Here is a 13,713-nt window from a genome sequence, read left to right as displayed (position 1 = left end):
TTTTAAGAGGAGAAAAGGAGTAGTACTTCCCTTTCCTGCCTGCTTCTGTTCACACATGGACACATGTACTTCCCACGCCAAAGGCATCCCTGTATTCCAGGCAGGGATTGGGCTGGACTGGAAACCTTGCTGTGTTTCCTGTGGGCCAAGCACCCCTTTTGCCTAAGGTCAGCAAACATCTGTAGCCTCAGTGTGGGAATCTGAGTGGTGTTACCATCAAGTGACAAGAACAGACTGTGCTCTCCTGCTCAGTGGGATGAGTTCTTAGTCCAAGGTGCTTGAGCAGCTCTGGCACATCAAGGAGCTTCAGAACTGTTGAGAAGGTCTCATTCAAAAAAAAAAAGCACAACACTTGAGAAAAATCAGAAACATAACGAAGAATTTCTCTTAAGTTTCTGCTACCTCTAGTTAAGGGTTTGGTGTTTGACACTCTTGGTCTAGATACTTGAATAAATGTTTCCTGTTTGCCTTGTAGTGGGTGCATCCCCTGCAATTCCATTGAACAATGAGCAGGAATGTTTTGTACTTTCCAATGGCAATGTGACTGAGTTGTGCTAACTACATAGAGACAATATCAAATAGAGAACTTGTTGATTAGTACTTAGAGCTGCCTTAATTCCATACAGAGCAGTGTAATAGGTCCTTTAGCCCTTGTGGTGTTGGCATAAATTGTGTAGTGAAATGGAAAGGCAGATCAAACCATCTGCATTGGTCAGGTAGCAGTAGCAAGGTCAGGATGAATGCTGAATTTTTAAGGTACATGATAAAATAAGACACTTAAAGATTAAGACAATGTCTTATTAAAACAGGGTACATTTTTTTAGCAAGTAAACACTTCAGGGAAAAAGTGCCCTTATTTAGCTCTAAAACAGAAGCAACATTGTAATTATCTCTTGGCTGTAGGGAAAAAAATAGAGAAACAGGAAATTTCTAATCTCTAAAACATGGAAAAGAGAGGCAGAAGGAAGATTTTAAAAATTTCCCAAACTACCTGGAATCCACTACGTTTGCCTGTGTCCTCAGGCCCATTTGCTACTCTGGCACCTTCATGACTGGTGGCTGTGGCTCCTCCTGATGGCCTGACTTGTGCTGGCTACTCCTCACAGAGCACGTCCATTCAGGACACAGGGTGTTACTGTGATGTTTGGCAAGTAATTCCTCTGAATTACTGAACTGGCTGGGAAAGCTGTGTCTAGTGCTGTCCTCTGTTGCACATTTTTCTGCTAAAATTCTGCTTATGGACATCTGAAATGAGCAGTTTTTAGAGCTGCACTGAATCACTTGGAGCCATAAAATATTTCTGAACTATCGAAAAAAAAAAAAAGGCAAAAAGACAAAACAAAAAACAACCCAGGGAATCTCTTAAGTATAATGCTAGAAATACACTATAAGTCATTACTAGTGGAATGTAAACAACTGGAAATTTTAAAATTTATGTAAATGAAAAATATCCAAGTTCATAACCCAGTATCCTACACTGTTGAAAACACAATATATGTGACCAGTTCTATTGCTAGTTTGCTATTTTAAAAATTATTATTATTATTATCTAAGACTATGTTTCTCAAGCTGCCTGATGAAGGAAAAAAACTTCCTTTGGCATAACAACTTCCTTCAAACATAAAGATAAGTTATCTAAATTCTTTATCCAGGAAAACATTTGATAAACTGCTAGCATTGTTACAACAACTAATTACTTCTGTAACATTATGGTTATATAAATTCTTTTTACCATGAGACACTTTTCATGAGAATAGATTGTCCAGACAAACATGTCCACCATAGTTTATTTTTTAGGGGGTACTGTAGACATCCCATATCACCTGGGACCTTTATTATGAAAGCCACACATAAATACACAAAAAAGATCTCCAGTATAAGTCTTGTTCAATGATTTTTTGTCTCCCTCTGTCAAATGTCTCATGTAGAAGAATGATAATGGTTTCAATAAATAAAACAGTAACTTATGATACAATGAAGGTATCCAAGTTATTCATTGCTGTGTGTATATACACATACACACATCAGCATCTTTGTACCCTTCTTTGGGCATTTGAATGACAGTGGGTTAATCCTTTGAGGTTTTACTCCCTTGTAAACAGAACTGTTTCTTCTGCTTGTAAACAGACATTTTTTAAAGCAGCATGCAACTACTGAATGAAAATAAGCTAATCTACATGAGGAAGAACTACAGTGCCAGTTTTTATTTTAGGCATTAAGCTAGCAGACATCCTCCAGCCAGACATAAAAACCTTTTTGTTATATATTGATCTAAATTCCATGCAAATAGTTAATGTAGTGCATGTTGTTAATAGCATATTCCTAATTGCCTCTTTATTAAAGATGAAAAATGAGCTATAATATGAATTTATAGAATTTATTTCAAGTAAATAGGATACCATGTTCTTCTGCAAGAATATTTGTTGCCAAAGATGTAATCATTAAAAAAACAAGGTTTCATATGTTAAAGATGGAGAAAATATGAGTATTTACAATCACTTATGTTTAAAAGCACTCCTAAGTTCTGTGTGCTTTATTTTATATTTCCATCAAGAACTGTACATTCTTTCCTTTAAACTTCTGCTTCTAGACATTTTACTGTGGCCTCAGGCTTAGTTTTACACTCTTCTACCTTATTTCCATTATTCTGTGTTTCCTTCTCAGGTGTTTGGTCATTTGATTTTGTCTCTTTGAGAGCAGTAGTTACAACTGTTTCTTTTTGCTGCTTCTTGTTTAAAAATGGTAAGGTTTTCTTGTACCTTTAAAGAGAAAAAAGATAGTAAAGCAGAAATACTGGCATAGTTTGGTAGTATCACTCAAACAGCTAGAATTAAATTACCATACTCAAGCAGAAGTCTCTCAGAGGATCGTGGCATGCTAGATCATTGTACTTTTTCCAGCAGTGTGCTTTCTAAAGAAATATTTTGGTATTTTTTTAAAAAACAGACAGGGCATATCCAGGATTTGTGGTACACAATGATAAAGCTATCTGGGCCAGGGTGTGAGAACTGCACACTTTTTAGTAGCATTTAATAATGCACTGTGTTGAAGGTCTTTAAGTTTGACAAATGAGTTCAACATTTTTTTTTTTCTGAGCAAAATCATAGTGCAATAATAAAAACTTTGACCTTGAGTGTGACATAGAAAAAAAAAGAATTATAAAACTGGTTTATGTATGAACTGATGCACATTTCAGTGTTTTTATTTTGACACACTTGGAAATGTTTCACACTAGGCATGATTGACCAATTAAAAGCAGGCAATATTTTTTTGTGTTCCTTTTCCAGAGCAGGGAATGGCAACAACAAACTTATCTGCATAAAAACAGGGTTTAAGATTTTTTAAATTTGTGCAACACTATTATGTCATCATCACAACTTCTCTGTTCCTTAGTATATATTTTAAATATTCAGTGATTGCACTCTAGGAGTTAATTCACTCCAAGAGAAGAAAAAAAAAAAGGCAACTTACTTTTTGATATAACAGACTGCTAGAACAACAGAAATAATGAAGAAGATGATTGCCAGTACAAGAAGTGCAGTGGGGATACCTGGAGATAAAAGTGATACAAGCACAGGGTTTTTATTTATGTACTTAAAGCTGATGTCCTGAAGGCTTAAGAACAAAAATCTGGATTCTTCTAAAACCAGCCTCTTATAAGAGTACATACACATGAACTGAATAATAGAATATTAGGAAGATCAAAAGGTGAGTTACTCCTGCTCATTTCTTTCAGGATAGCCTAAAACTGGTGTTTAGGCCACCCCTGACAGATATTTGTCTAATCTGCTCATTGGAGGGTTTTTACAACCTGCTTGGAGAAGACATTCTTGTTATTAACTATCCTTACAGTTAGCATGCCTTTCCTCAGGTTTGGTCTGTTTCTCCACTGCGGTGTATTAGGATTGCTTACTCACACCTCGTATCTTGAGAGCAATTCTCCTTCAAACTTTCTTGGCTTCTTTTGGTTTTAAGAGCCTGGTGAGTTTTCCATTACACTGAGAGTGTTTGCCAAGATTTTTTCTGAATTTTTTTTACCTCAAATCATATTAACCAGAAAGAACTTACACAATTTCACATTAAATTTATCATAAAGTATAAAATCAGATATTAGTTGTTCTTAAAAACTATTTTAAAATCCTCTGCTGTATAAGCCTTGCTCTGCAAAACCAAAACACTCCTATTCTGCCTCCAGGTTCAGCTATATCAAAATGGATGGTGGAGCAGCAAACAAAAATAGCAGTGAACAGTTTGACTACTGACTTCTACATAAATAGCTGTTTTCATCAAATAACTACCACATAAGGCCTTTACCTCCAAAAACAACAGCATCATTCTTAAAGGCCAGGTGGGGAGTGAGCTTGGGAGAGTAGGTGAGGGAGTGCTCCTCTGGCACTGCTGTGGTGGTGGGCCCCTCTGTTGGTGAGAGCGTTTCAGTTACGCACACCACACGAAATCTCTTTCTCAGCAATTGTCCTGCCTCAGTCACTGTCTCAGCAGACACTGCTGTGATGTTCTCAGTCAAATCAGAGGCTGAATATGCAGTTAAATCTCTTGATGCAGTTGATAAAGGAGGTGTAGTTGGGTCTGGTTGACAGGAATTAATCTGGACATCTGCAGCAGGGAAAAATACATAAAAGTTGTGTTGGATGCCAGTTTTGTACTTACTGCGCACACATTTATTGAAATTGTTCCTCAGTCTTTCCCTTCTGGAAATTTTTATTTTTTTGTTCATAAAAGCTTTACCCAAACCAGGCAAATATATCCTATTTCAAGTATGTGGTTACAACCTAGATTTTACAGCTTTTATCATTATTCACATAGTTACACACTCCTTTGAGCAACCATGGTACTCATTTTATGATTCCAAACCAATGACTCTATCCCTCATGAAAACTACTCAGAGTACTATTGCACTTAAAACCCAACAGTATAACTTCCCACAGAGCAGGGAGCAGCTTAACTGCAGATCCAATATGCAAAAATATTTCAATTATATTATATATATGTTCAAAATATATGCATGTACAGTTGATACTTGGAAAATTAATTTGATTTCCTGTAAAAAAATGTAGCCCTTAAAAGTTTCAAATAAATCAGGCACCAATGTGAGATAATAAAAAAAATTGATTGTAAGTGGGGAGGAGAAGATGAGAAGTTAAAAACCAGGTTTGAAGAAAAATAAGTAATTTCTAGAAATTAAATAAATTAATAGAAGTGGATGTTGTCTATATAAAAATGTAGGTGCAAGTGAAGTTTTATATGGAAGAGCTGAGCTCTGAATCAGGCTCCTGTCAAAATGTGAAAATTCTACTTTGCTAGTGAAATTCTATATTATGTAAAGCTATAAAAATTTCACTAAAGTAATAACCAGGTTAACATAAATAACAGGGGAAAGAGGTATGTGCTGTTTGCCAAGTGGATCCCCATGGGGAGCCTGATGACGCAGTCACCTTTACAGAATGAAATGCCAAAGGGCAGGGGCTTGACACTTTTTCCACTATGGTTTTTCAAGAGCTTTTGGCAAGTTTTTTGGCACAAGAAAATTGACAAAATGAGCTTCTGACAAATATTTTGGAATGGAAAGAAATGCCTAGAACAGGCAAAAGTTTGGAAATTAAGATAAAGGACTGCAGCATTATCCCAATGTGAAATATACATTAAATGGTTTTCTAACCATTGAGGAAGCTTAACTTTCTTCACACACTCTTACAGTATATATGTATTTATTTTCTTTTAAATAAAGCAAAACAAAGCAAATAATTTGGAGTTACTTGCTTCCTCTATAACATTACCCAATCTACCCAACACTTTCAATGCAGGATAACACATTTCATGCTGTGAATCACCATGTGCCTTAGGCCTTCTCTCTACACCTTTATCTTCAGTCTCTTTGGAGCCTCCACTTTTCACAGGATCTCAGGTCCTTACATCTTTGCATTTCCATCTTTCTCCTGCTTTCCAACCCTTGTTCACACAGTGTTCCTGAAAACTTTCAGGATTTTTACACATCTTCTTGCTCTTGTTATCTAAAACTCACTGGCAAAGTCTAGGAATGGATTATAAATAATGAAATGATCCTTTATTTGGGTACTTATTGGGATATTTGTTATGTAATAACCACAGATACAAGACACAAGTAGGAACACAACATCTTTAGTTACTTATTTTTAATTAATACCACAGAAGCCATTAGGAAACAATATTGATCTCTTGTGCTGAGATCTAACTTAGACCAAGGTCTACTGTTGGACTTCAGTCTGTAAATAGCCAGTGAGGGGAAGGGCAGGTCTTTTCACACCTAGGGTGATGCAAATGAAAAAGAGATGTTGGATTTTATTGATTAGGAATCTAATTAATTTTATGGTCTCTTGGCAGCTCTGGCTTATAATTTAATTTGACTTAATGGACAGACCTCCCTTTATAAAAAAAAATTTCCAATTTTCCTGAAGTACCCCACTCAGTGTTTTTGCAAGAGTAGACACACCACACACGGATACCCTGGTTAAAGATTCAATCACTGTCTTTTAAATTATCATGCCCAAATAATCAAAACATATTAAAAGCATTGTGTCAACATTAAGTAATGGTAAAAACAACTCTTCCTCAAGAGCTTTAATGGCAGCACCACATTATTAATTTGGATTAACTGTATTTACCTTTTGCATTTCTTGGAAGTTTCTGAGCTAAGGACAGCTTGACCATGTTTAAGACTGGGGGAAAGGGTCAACAAATTATAGGAATTACTCACTTTTATGATTTTTTTCATGCAGATTTAAAAAATCTAATATAATCCAAAACACAGACAATGCAGTTGTTATGCTTATATACCTGAGGAATTGAAGCAGTAGAGATGAAATTTTTGTTCCTTGCCAGCATTCCATTGTGCTATTCCAGTTTTTCCCTGACCACATTTCTGGTTGGATGTTATCCGAGGAATAACAGCAAATCCTTCTTTCACCCATCCAAAGCTACAACAAAAAGGATCAGTGCTTTTAGTATGAGATTTGTCACCAGCCTCAGCTGTGTGTGAAGGTGCTCACTAAAGGTAGTGGGCCACTAACTGATGGCACCTACTTGCATGTTTCAAAGCCATGTTTCAAAGCCTCTTCCACTTGTATTTTACTTGCCAACTCTAGGTTGAATTGATTACATCCATGACTTGCTTCTGAGAAATTCACTTTCTGATCAAGATAAAGTCCTATACCCTTGATCCTGCAAGGAGAATTAATGGAACCTGTAATTAAGCCATAAAATAGTCAAGGTTAGTATTTGAATATAAACATTTATTCCTCATAAAGAATTTAAGATCAACTGAATTGAACATTTTTTAAAGTTTCTAGCTTGAGGATAGCAGAAAACTAATCTCTAGCATAAAAGACATTTTAAAAATAGAATATATTTTTAAACACAGTAGTCTGAGATTTCAAGTGGTTTGACAGTCATTAGACTAGATATAGCCCTTTTTCTTTCTTTTCTTTTTAAAAATAAATTAAAGCTAGCTGTTACACCAAGGCATTCATACTGTTATTACACCCTTGTTATTGAGATAGTAAGGTATATAACAGAAAAGGAGATACACATAATTTCTCATGGAATTAATATACCAATAAGAAAATAAAAAATATTTTATCATCTCTGATATTCCTTATTCCTCTTAAACTCTTTTTTCTTTTTTTCCTAGCTTTGCATGATGCTTCCATCCCCCAGCCACTGTCAAGTGTTCTATTTACTGTTTGGTAGGGAGCAGGAAAAGAGGAGACAGGCCAGGTGAATTTAACACTTTTCCAGGCAGTTCATCCAGCTTTTTAATTAGCCACAGCTGGCACGCTTTTCGTGACACCTGCACCAGCAAGTGCCAAGCTCAGGTTACACCTGCTCTTCTTTCTCATCTGTGTTAAGGGCATAGGACAAAGTTCAGGATTTGGCACAAATAAAAAAAGGGTATTGCTATTTTGCTTTCTTATTTTAGTGGGAGCATTTACTGGGAAAAAAAAGGTTCTTTTGGAGTCACATGAAACATGAAAGCCCTGTCAAATGAAACATTTCAGCATTTCATTACAGACATGCCAGATAACCACCAGCCACAGGTGTTACTTCCTTGCTCAATGTTTGTCAGACTGTACTCACTAGGTGTGTACACTAATGTGTGCTTCATAAAATCTGTGCTTCTGAGTACAGGCACTCCATGAACTCTCAAGGCAGGATGAAGTGATGCTTGCAAATCCACCCCACGACTTCTTAACAAGACAAATTAAACTGAATTTTATGAATGAAAACATAGAACTGGCAGCTAAGCTACTCTTGTGATGAGAAGGGGATAAAGGTCACTAAGCTTGTGTGGAGTGCTAAGAAACCAGTCAGTCTTTTAGCTCCTGTTCCCTCTGGATGTGGTGGGGCTGGAAACGGCTTTTGGAAAATGATGCCTCTCTGCTGTCCTTACATTTTGTTTAAATATTTAGAAGAGCAATCTTTGAATCAGGTGGCTTTATCTCAGCAGAGAGGGAAAGCCACTGAAGCCTTGAGGAGTCCCCTCAGACAAACTGTGGCTGCATCCAGCCCTGAGCTGAACATAAGTCAAGCCCAGACACATTGCAGGGGGATGCAGAGAAGCCCTGGTGCTCAATGAAGGTGTGAGTGCTGTTAGCAAGGACTTCAAGTCTACCTTCTTCAGTCTATTATTTTTCTACTACTTCAGATTTGAGCCAACCCAACTTTTAAAAACGTAATGTTGAGAAAGGAAGCTTCTAAATGACCAACTTCACAAATTTCAAATAAAGCTGAGCAGTTAACTGAAAGGAATTTAATGAAATCTTAGAAAATTACATAGATACTTGTGAACTGCTACACTCATTAGTCATTCAATTACAGGACAAATATTGTCACATGTGTATTGCAGGATAGGTACACAGCATAATACAGAAATTCATTGCCAGAAACTTAGGTTGCAAATTATAAGAAAAGTGACTCTAGGTTATGGACCAAAGTTGTGTCTTAAAATTTGCTAGGCCTTTTACAACAAAACAGTGATTTATTGATACATTTTGTAAAAGTTATGAATTTCACACTGTGAAGAAGGAATCCAAAAAGAGAACAGTAGCCTCCTCAAGTCTCTTCATAGCTCATTAAATAACCTCTGTACTCTGTTCTAAAGATGACTGAGTTTGTACAGAAGGCAGACTAATCCTTTAGAAGTACATTATCCTTTTTGGTCCATGAGCTGAACATAGCTGTACTTTAAGCTCTGCTCTATTTAGGTAACCTAGTACTGGCACATTCTGCTCAGTATTTTGGTCTTGGGATAAAAATTTAGTTTACTGAAATAAGTGAGAAGACCTAGACAGAAGAATCTCACAGCAAGACAAAGTTGCCATGGAACGGGAAGAAAATTGTTCAATTTTTCTAACTGTGGATGTTGGCCTTGATGTGCATTAGTTCCCTTTTTATTTTTTTTTTTTGGGGGGGGAGCTGTTAGTTTTTCTCTTTGCCTTGTCTCTAACCTTCAGCCTGATTTATTAGAGTTCCCTTTGGCTGCTGGTGTCAGGGAGCAGCAAGCATGAGGCTGCTCCACAAGGAAGGGGGCCAGGAGCAGAGGGTGACAGGCACAGCCCCACAGCAGCACCACAGTGGGGATGGTGGCAGGTTTCATTGCCACCCAGAGAACAAGACAACGAGTCAGACATCCAGAAAGTCCCTTTGAGAACAGCAGGAGATGGTTCTACACATGCCTGAAGTCTGTCCTGGAGACAAGGTTACCTACAGCCTAAATCCATAGCCCATATGTGAAACCCAGACAGCAAATCACTACAGGAGGGTATAGGACATGCCACAAAACAGCTCCAAGGCACAGCTGGAGATCAGCCCTGAGCTCAACTGGAGCTCTTGGAGCCATGAGGGTGCATGAGAAGGTGTCCCAAGGAAGGGTAGTTCTTCAAGCTTTCATTTTCCCCATTGTACAGTGTTGGTTTTGCTGGAGGACACCACTGTTGTTAGGTACTCCAGTCCTGTGGAATTTCAACAGGAGTTGAGCATCTAATTCATTCAGTCCAGAAGTCTTTCAGTAGGTGAGAAAATCAATTGACTGCAATTACTGAATATGTTTTTTAACATAAATAGAACAAGCATTAAATCCTTGAAAAAAACAGCAAAGCATCTGGAGGCTTCTGGTGTGCATTAAGCTTCTGCAGATATCCCAGCATCTACTGCAGTAAGGGTGGATTCTGTCAAGTTAATAATGGAATTTGAAAGAACTGGTGTCATGTTTTGCTCTGGTATTTAAAATGACACAAAGTAAAGTTACATTTCAATAGATCTGAGCTTAATCCTAAATACCATACCAGATCTTTAAAATAAGCAGTTTTGTGGCATTTAGATTCAAAGGGGCTTCAGCATTTTCAACAATTGAATTAGATCAACAATGCAAGTTTCCCTATATCCCAGTTTTTGTTGCACTGTATTCTCAAAACCCTGTGGCTTCCTCTGCCAGAAACACATTTACACACGCTCCTTCCCCACATTTTTGTTTGTAAATCCAGCTACTTTTTTCAAGACTTTAAAAAGTGGAACTTTACATACCTGTTACAAAGTAATTTTGAGCCAGGAATGTCATAACCCAGATGAAAGACACTGCTGAGGTAACTCCAAGATAATTTGCCATTGCCACCAGCTTGGAAAACTCAGAAAAGTAGGAAATTCAAGGTAGTTTGTCTCCTGTGCTAAGGAAAGTTAAGGTATTGGATGCTGTCAGATGATGAGATGACTTCTGGAAAGCAACTCCAGCTGTCACTGCAGTGCTTCATAGAAGGAATGGCAGAGGCAGCGTGGTGGCTGTCCCACTGCAGGGCGAGGTCACGGAGCGGAAATCCCTCATCACCCTTTCCACTGACTTTCATGTGGGACTGCTGGAAAATGTCACTGCTGCTGATTCACAAGCACGGCTGAGGAAGGGAGATAAGGCTGTTACACTGCTAAGTCAGTAAACACTTTGAAAGAAGGTTTTCTTTTGCTGTTTTTTCCTGTTTTACCGATGAACAGATCATTATTCATGTTGTCTATTCATCTGGTAAATAAAACAAATTCTTTCATATCACAATATGCACACAAGATTTTTCTTTTTTATTGGAACTGGATGGGCATCCATTCCCCATTGTCCTATTTGTCTTGATGGAGTAGTTTTACTTTTTTTTTTTCCTTAGAGTTCCAATGCAAAGTAGTTCCCATAGCACAGAGGTAATATGAAACTCATTTTTTAAGAGATTTGCAGATACTACTGTAAATGGGATTCCTTTTAAGACCATAGGTACAGAGATTGCAGCCAATGCTATCACTGCTGCCTTTTGTAACATTCCAACAAACAGTGATTCCCTTGGATTGATTCAAAACACAGATGGTCCTCACAGCTAATTTAAAAAACTTTCAAGAAGTCTTAGCAGATTTTTTTCAGAGGTTCCAATAAACACAGAGCAGGAATGGAGTTCAAGGGATGGGCTAATTCCTTTAGTGTCAGTCATGTCTCTGCTGTATCGATGTTATTCCTGACAGACGTTTGTCTAACCTGCTCTCAAAGATTTCCAGTGACACATGCCTAACATTTCTTCTAATGCTCTTGTTCAGTGCCTCACTGTTCTTTACAGTTCAAAGGTGTTCCCTACACTAACTTGACTTAGCTATTCCCTGTACAAACCTATCACTTCTTTTCCTGCTGGCAATGGACATGGAAGATAGTTGCAAAACATAAGGGAGTAAACTGTTTTATGTTTTTAAAGAGTTATGCCTCTGCTCCCAGTTTTCTTTCAGCTAAGAAACCCCTGCTGCCTCACTCCCTTGCTCCATATGATACCTTGCCAATGTCAAGACTAATTAATAAATTGCTTTACCTGCTTTACAGTTCAGAATGGTGTCAGTCTTTTTGTTTTTGCAACAGTATGATTTTCTTACATGATGTTCAACTTGTGATTCAGCAAACTTTTAGATGTCCAGTATCTCCAGGCTGTTTTCAGAGTCCTATAAACACAAGTGTAACAGTGTAAAGCTACCTCTTTAAACTGTGGTTTGCATTTAGAAAGTCCCCAGTCAATATATGGGATAACATTAACTTTTAATGGGGCATAGGCACATCTCCTGCAGCAGCATCTAACAGGGTTATTAGATGGTGCTCTGTAACACAGACAGGGCCCAAAGAGAATGCTGGGGGGCAGTGAGATGAGATCATGTCTCCATTAGCAATGATGAAATGAAAATTAGGTTGTGCTTGGGTTGTGGTTTGGAACTGAATTTGGTAAAACTCAATGAGATCTTTAGACCAAGTTCTAGCTCCAATTTCTGTTCCCTCCCTTATTGTGCTGTACTCACCTGCTTCTACAAAGCCATGGCAAAGTCAGATACTGTAATCAGACTTAGCTTTCACTTGAAGAAGGCTGTAAGAGGATTCACTGGCATTTACAAGGTAGAAGCAGAACCTAATTATTAGTTATTCTGTAGCTCTCATGGACTGTGGCTGTAAAATACTGAGAATATTAAACTAAATCTTTCCATTGAAAACACTTACCTTGAACTGCTCAGTATTTCCTACCATGAAAACTAATAAATAGCTGGGTTTCTGACATTTTAAAATTGCAGGCTACTTGTCCTGCCAGATCTTAACATTTTGTACCATATCAAAGTTGACAAAGTTCCTTTAGTCAAACTCTTGATGTTTAGTAGGATTTTTAGCTGAAAAAATGAGATAAAAACCATTGCAACACCAAACAATACGAGGTCCTTCACAAGGTCTTCCAGATTAGGAGAGCAAGAATTTTAGAATGACGAAGCAAGACTGAAATAACTTGGGTTGTTGTGTGTTTCTTCCTTTTTATAGTTCAGCTGCTCCAAACCTGCGTGGAAGATCACTTATCTGGACTGTAACAGTACAAAAGGTCTTTAACCTTTTGGTGTGTCTTCATAATCAGTGTGGTAAAAAAAAGCAGACCTATGCTGAATGATTAATTAGTCTTTGACCTAAATACTTATTGTAACCTATATGAAAATTCCCGACATTTTATGTCAGCATGTTTTAAAACACTGATGAGGATGGCTAAACAGAAAAATTTTGATAAAGCAGAACACATGTAACTGTTCTCTACAATAATTTCAAAAGGAGCCTTGAAACCTGAACAACAGTAGAGGAAACAAAAAAATTGTTCATTTAGAAAATACAAATATCAGGGTCTGTCCATGGAAACAGTAATTCTTTTCCAGGTTGTTGATGTCCCAGAGTTTGTCCCCGGGGGGACCATCAGAGATTCAGAACTTTAGGATTGACTCCTACCCACTGTCAGGCAAGTCTGCTCCCCACTAGACTTCCCAGGCCTCCCAAGTCCACGAAGGAAATAAAGACACCTGACCTTTCACCCAGAATCCTTGGGTTACAATTTCCCTTGTGGCTCCCATGTTCAGCCTCCTCTGGGACACGTGGCCTCCCTCTGAAGCAGGAGTTAAACTCTCCCCAGGATATTTCAGCTTTCTCTCTCAGCTGGTTTCTAGGGCATAGCAGGGATGATGGTCCTGCTTCCAAACACTTTCTCCATTTACACAGGACTTCGTTCTCCTCTTCTGTACCATTTTCCTGAAGAACTGGAAGACTAAGAGCAAGATCCTCGGAACATGTAACAGTGTAGACAAGGCAGGACTTATTTCATGAGGGCACAGCCATCAATATGCAGACAGAGCACCCCA

The 13,713-nt window shown here is 37.9% G+C and overlaps 1 protein-coding gene across 1 annotated transcript; it reads right to left on the bottom strand.

Moving 5' to 3' along the window:
* Positions 1-1,768: 1,768 nt before the first annotated feature.
* Positions 1,769-13,604, bottom strand: LYVE1 (lymphatic vessel endothelial hyaluronan receptor 1). Its single transcript, XM_077179810.1, has 7 exons — positions 11,877-13,604; positions 10,576-10,937; positions 7,078-7,237; positions 6,832-6,971; positions 4,315-4,614; positions 3,472-3,550; positions 1,769-2,759 (listed from the first exon to the last, which is right to left on the bottom strand). Exons 2-7 carry the CDS (start codon positions 10,655-10,657, stop codon positions 2,573-2,575), a joined length of 948 nt encoding a protein of 315 aa, XP_077035925.1. The 5' UTR covers positions 10,658-10,937; positions 11,877-13,604; the 3' UTR covers positions 1,769-2,572.
* Between the last annotated feature and the right edge of the window lie 109 nt (positions 13,605-13,713).

Source organism: Agelaius phoeniceus, chromosome 6 (genome assembly GCF_051311805.1).
Source record: "Agelaius phoeniceus isolate bAgePho1 chromosome 6, bAgePho1.hap1, whole genome shotgun sequence".
Taxonomy (NCBI): Eukaryota; Metazoa; Chordata; class Aves; order Passeriformes; family Icteridae; genus Agelaius; species Agelaius phoeniceus.
Note: the sequence above shows the minus strand (reverse complement) of the source record. Positions and strands in the feature narration are given on the sequence as shown.